Below are 6,235 nucleotides of genomic sequence, written 5' to 3'. Positions count from 1 at the left end.
TATCAGCAGCTGATATAGCAGCACATGTGTGCCCTTGTCAATTTGAATATTCAGGACGTTGTGACAAAAATCGAAATAATCAGTGACAGAAGGTGAAAGACGAAGAAGAGGCCAGCGTCTTTTATAAACAGAGGGAAATGTGTATCCCTAATAAATGGTAAAGATAAATCAATCCAAAATTTATTGAATGTTCTGCAAGACATATTTATCTCACAATCAAAGGCAGAAGGCCTAAGCATAGTTTTCTTTCTCTCATTTGGCTCACTTTCCAATAAACCTCCAACAAACCTTAACTGCATTCAGAAGTGATGATTCTTTCATTAGGGGGCTTTCACAGCTTCAAGGTTTTTCAAGCTTGAGTTTGAATGGTTTCTTTCAAATCAGGCCAGATGACGTCTCGATTTAAAGGTGCACGCACTCAATGAAGTAGCCAAAACGCAGATTCTTGCACACTAACTGTCATGATTCGGCTGTGTGGCAGGCAGGAGAGGACCCAAACGCACACTCACGGGGACACGAGGAATAAACTCAGAGAACACAGCTTTATTGCTGGAAAGGCAGATCACAGGTAATACGAAACTAAACTGGGAAAAACTAAATATAAAGCGCCCCAAGAAACACAGGGAGAATCACACACAGCATGAGGGAGAACGCGACACCGAACTGAGGGAGATGCAGACATAAATACACAGAGGGTTAACGAGGGAAGTGGGAACACACGGGGAACACAGCTGACACAGATAACCATAACGAGACAGGGCAGGAGTGAACACAACATGACGCATACTGACGAGAGACTGTCAAAGTAAAACAGGAAGTACACGGAGGTTCAGACAGGAGGAGAGAGAGCACGGGGAGAACACAGACATAACGGGCTGGGGAAAACATGGAATAAAACACAAGGAGAGACGAGGGCTCACAGATACACAGGGGCACACAGGAGGTAACCAAATAAGGAACATCTTAACTAAATAACCTAGGAACCAAGGCATAAATAGGGAACAAAACACAAAACACACAAAAACTAAGAATACTGGGCCAACATGGCCCAGGACCATGACATCAACATGAACTGCACAGACAATCACCTGTGAAATAAAAAGCACGCTCAGTGGCTGCTCATGTTAAGTGCTGTGAGTTTCAACATCACACACTTGTTACACAGACATAAATACATACAGACTAAAGAGACTGCTTAAAAAGTCTAAAGCGTGGTTGTGCTTCAAAAATTCAAATCCAAATCAAACAGATACCTGATGTTTGAATAAAATTACTTTTTTATGCATATAAATCTGCTTAAACAGAGGTGAGGTGTTTGAAGTAAAAGGACACACAAGGACGACTCAGGCATGGGGACAAAGAGCTTTATGTTAAACCCTGTCACCTGGACTTCTCCCTCTGCTCTTTGTTGTCATGGTTACGTAACTGTCAACTTCTTAGCCTGAAGTGTAAAGTGCCACTTGTTTTGAACCAAGGAAACAAAAATGACATGACACATTCAAGCATATAAGCTTTATTAATCTATTTATAACTTAAAAAGGAGAAAAAGAAGAAGAAGACAACCTCAAAAGCATCACTGTAGGTTTCACATGAACAACATAATTAAAGAATTCAAAACATAATTATCACAAAACAAGTGAAGGGTTAACATATACTGTAATCCACACATAAATGATTAACTAGTTTGAAAGGGATCAGTTGATGTGATCTATACTCTCGTGGTCTGTAGGACCACTACTCCCACACAAACTCTAAAGTGCTGTTCTCCATCATCTTTGAGGTGAAGACGGTTTCAAATTTTCTACTGTCCTCCTCTGTGAACATGTTTTTCCAGTCTCCCACTTTACCTGCATTGCAAAAAGGAAAGACAGAGAGAAAAGTCAAAATGATCTTTTTTTTTTTGTCCTGTTTGGTTCCATCAAAACTGTTGTCTGAAGGCCAACAAAGACGTGATTTTCAAATATAAATCAGAAATGTATTTTAAAAAGGGATTTGGTTATAGTTTACTGGGTAGTACTGTGTTTTATATTAAAGAGTTATCATTCAGTTGAACCTTTATGTATGACAAGACTGAATAGGACTATTGAAGACTGAATAATTACCTCGTCATTTTATGCTACTAAAAAAGGGACAATTTCAAAAATTCAAATGTCTATAATTGAGTCATTAAATATTAATTGAATAGTTTCACAGCCAGAAGACCAAAGGTGATATTTCTGTATATCTCCTTCTAGATGGCGGTATTGTGAACAGGTTGCGGTTAGGCTGGGTGAAGTTGTTATTCAGTTGAAAGGAAATTAAAAACACTTAGACCGTTTAGTGTGAACAGGAACGGTGAACTGTGCAGCTAAACCAAACAGACAGTTTTTCTCTCATTACTTATTTTGAAGATAATTATCATGAAGATGAAATGATGCAAAAAGCAAAGCTACTGAGAACATAAATTTTCCTCCATTTCCTTTTATTTTCTTGAGACCTCTAAGATTCGTCTATCATGCCCTATGACACACTGATGAGAGCTCTCAATGTGTCATAGGTTACCAAAAGTCTGTCAGTAGATTATCAGCAAGTTGCATTTTTGCAGCTACTATTTTGGTCACATTAAGACACTCTCAGACATCTAATCTGCTTACAGTTCAGCAGAACTTGCCTTTTCTCATGAAGGAGCCCTTGCTGTGGTCCATTATTTCCTGAGGGACGAGAGTGTAGTTGATCATCTTGTTTTCCTTCATGCTGCTGAAGCTGCAGTGTTTCACGCAGTTGTTGACCTCGTCCTCCACCAGGGGACACTGAAGGAACGAGCTTATTTTCTTTATGGTGCCGTGCAGATCCTGGCAGCAGGAAGAAGAGTGCAATTTAAATTTCCTCACTTCACTGACATGAGAGACCTCCTTGAAATGCTAAATAATTATGTAATGAGCCATAGGGTTCAGTTTGAAGAAGTGTACTTCCACTTTTCAGACCTGCGTCTGACTTTGTGACCAGGGAACAAAGCAAATGAATATTTTACAGGGGATAGTGTGCTTAGCTGTGATGCAATAATTTACCAGCGACATTTCTTCATAGGTGATGTGAAGCAGATTGCTATTAATCTGACTGGTCCAGCCTTTAATGTGGTCAAACCAGGAACCGAAAGAAACTGAAACAAACAAGCGTGTGAAGAAATACTGCACATCTGATCAGATTGAAACTTGTAGCTGCACAATGATACAACAAGCAAAACAGTCACCCTCACCTGTTTCATCCAGGAATCGGTCCAAAAAATCTGGAAATGAATGAGGCTCAGGGAGGAAGTTGGCCATTTTGTGGAAGTGGTAAAAGGACACGACCACATCTTTAGGATTTCTGCTCACATAGATGACCTGTGACATGACATGTGTTGTTAAGTTTACTCACAGTTATGTCCATAAATATTTAGTTGATCCTTTTTGTGGTAATCTTTCCCTCTGTGCACAACCACAGAGGATTTTAAATCAGACTATGTGCTTTTACTCCAGGAGTTTCACAAAAGTTTTGCAATAACTGTAGAAATTTCAGAGACCTTTAAACATAGTCCCCCATTTTCAGAGATTTTAATTTAACTGGACAACTGACCCACAGTGTCATAGCTGGGTGTGGTCTCTTTACTTAATAAGAAATTATGCTTTGTCCTTTACGCTCAAGAAATCATCCCTAGACTTCTATCAGCAGTCAAGATTGTTAAGTAGAATTAGACGCTTTCCCACAATGGAAACAAAAACAGAAAACACAAATATTTATCAGTTAAATTCATGGCACCTAAAAGTCTGTCAAGTCTGGATGACAGTGCTTTCTCAGAAAAAGCTGTCAATCTTGAAATGTTTCTCTGTGATTTGTGTTTTTGCTTTAAAAGAAAAAATACACAATTACTGAGATACAGCTTAATAATGAGATTTACAGCAGAAAAATCAACTAGTTGTGTTATCTGACAGACAAAGTGTAAATAATACCATAACTAGTAAAAACAACAACAACAACAAATAAAAGTCAAAACTCAGCTTACTGTGTACATCAGTATAGGGTATCTGTCAAATCAGTATATAAACCAGCCAAACCAGTGGAGTTAAGTTAAGCTTCCACACTACAGTCAACTGGACACTCTGCCTGATCAGATAAAGAAGTGTTGTTTGTTGTTCGGATCTACCACAAAATAATTAATAATGTCCTGTAGGAATTATTTTTAAATGAATGCATGACATTACAAATTGGACATTATTTGGCTTGATAAATGTATTAACTTGTCTCATTGTGTTAAAAATACACATGCACATTTTAAAGATCTGATGCCGGCACGTTATGCTTTCAGTATTAGGTCTTAAATAGTCAGTAGAGTCAGTAGTTTTATAAATCCCCTTATTAGACTAGTTTGGTGCGGCAAACTGCTAACGTCAGCCAGGCTGCAGAGAGCAGGCATGGGCTCAGTGGGTAACAGCCTCCAACATTGGCGAATGTTTAGAATAAATCTATCAATTAAATGTGCACTTTAATGACCTTGGTTTTGGAGTGCTGGAGGGCAGGGCCCAGCAGGTGATGAGGCAAGTGTGTAGTGATGACTCGAGCTGTAGTAGGTAAGGCCTCCAGCAGAGCAGAGCTATAATAGTGCTCCAACCAAGGAGCTCTTTTCCAGTTTTCAACATTCTGGGACAACCCTGGGTTCCCTTTGGTGCGTATGAGAGTCACAACTTCCTGTAGCCATGTGGTACCTGTTAAGAGGAATGAGTGAGAGGCATTGATGAGCCCACATTGATGAAATTCAGTCATATAAACCATAGAAAGTTACTCAAACTCAGCGAAATGCTTAAAATGAAAAGTAAGAAGTTATTATGTAAATTGCTAAACTCACCACAATCTATGTCACCATGTTTTCACTGAGTTGCTTAACATGCTCATCTGGTTAGACTGGAGTGTGTGTGTGTGTGTGTGTGTGTGTGTGTGTGTGTGTGTGTGTGTGTGTGTGTGTGTGTGTGTGTGTGTGTGTGTGTATCTTTGGAAGTTTGTTCTCTCTTACCTGACTTTGGATAAGACACTATGAGAATATCCGTATCCAGAAATGGAAAGCTGACAGCATATTTCAAGGAATCCTGAGTGTGCAGGTGTCCAGGAAACGAAATGCCATGAAACATCTCTGTGACATCTAACCTGGCCATATCCACCTTCAACAAACTATTTACTGCTTTTGATATCCTTTCAGCTGCCTCTGCTCTAATCTCCTTTTTGTGATCTGCTCTGTAGCTCTGTCTGTCTGTAGCTCCGCCTGCCTCTCTGCCTCTATGCTCTCCTGTTGTGTGTCTTTCTTGTTGAGAACACACAGACAATGACCACACAGACTGAAGCAGAAAGAGGAAACACTAATTAACGTGTCACACAGACAGTGGGGGTTACTTGCAGTAATTTCCAAATATCGTATGCAGGTATTCACACTGAAAGAGGAAATAACAGCTAAGTCAGCAACGTGGGAAAATCTGTACATGTTAAAAAACAGAGACTGACGGGACAAAAGAAGAAAAGTAGTACAAGTGGTACATTTTCTCAATGACTGCTTTCAAAATGTACAATGGGTTTCTTTTATAGCTTTAAATGTATGAACTACTTGGACACAAAAGACTATATAGTATTACTCACCACTGAAAAACACTCCATAAGCTGCTATCAATGGCCTCCAGTCTTTCAGTCTCTCTCTCTCTCTGTCCCTCTCTGTTCCTCTCTCTCCCTCTCTGTTCCTCTCTCTCTCTCTCTCTCTCTCTCTCTCTCTCTCCCTCTTTGTGCTGACAATCAAGCCAAACACCAACATCATAAAATATACAGTTGAAACTAGATATTAAGTTAACAAATAAAAAACATATTTGTTAACTTTAAGAGTAAAGAGAGAAACTATCTGTATTTCTTAATTGTAAATATCACCAAATTGTATTCCAAATGGAGCCACACACATTCTTTTCCTGGTGTTTTGGTTGACATCTCTTGATTTTCCCATGTCACAGAAACAGGCTCTGTGTTTTGCCTTATATCCACAGGTGTGCCACCAATTTACTCACATGGACTCTACTAACCTATCAGAAGCTTCTTAAAAATAAACTTAGTGTATATGTACTCCTAAATCTGATGAAAGTGATAAAAAATAGACAGCTCTGTCTCTCTTTATTCTGACATTTAACGAATTCAAAAGATATTTCAATATTTATTTATCCAAAACAAAACAAGTTTACTCTAAATTGAT

The 6,235-nt window shown here is 38.9% G+C and overlaps 1 protein-coding gene across 1 annotated transcript; it reads right to left on the bottom strand.

Moving 5' to 3' along the window:
- Positions 1-1,497: 1,497 nt before the first annotated feature.
- sult5a1 (sulfotransferase family 5A, member 1) lies at positions 1,498-5,775 on the bottom strand. The gene is made up of 7 exons (XM_026164512.2): positions 5,641-5,775; positions 5,027-5,438; positions 4,510-4,721; positions 3,236-3,362; positions 3,048-3,139; positions 2,651-2,831; positions 1,498-1,847 (listed from the first exon to the last, which is right to left on the bottom strand). The coding sequence occupies exons 2-7, from the start codon at positions 5,163-5,165 to the stop codon at positions 1,735-1,737; spliced, it is 864 nt and encodes a 287-aa protein (XP_026020297.2). The 5' UTR covers positions 5,166-5,438; positions 5,641-5,775; the 3' UTR covers positions 1,498-1,734.
- Positions 5,776-6,235: the final 460 nt, after the last annotated feature.

This window comes from Astatotilapia calliptera, chromosome 1 (assembly GCF_964374335.1).
Source record: "Astatotilapia calliptera chromosome 1, fAstCal68.1, whole genome shotgun sequence".
Classification (NCBI taxonomy): domain Eukaryota; kingdom Metazoa; phylum Chordata; class Actinopteri; order Cichliformes; family Cichlidae; genus Astatotilapia; species Astatotilapia calliptera.
Note: the sequence above shows the minus strand (reverse complement) of the source record. Positions and strands in the feature narration are given on the sequence as shown.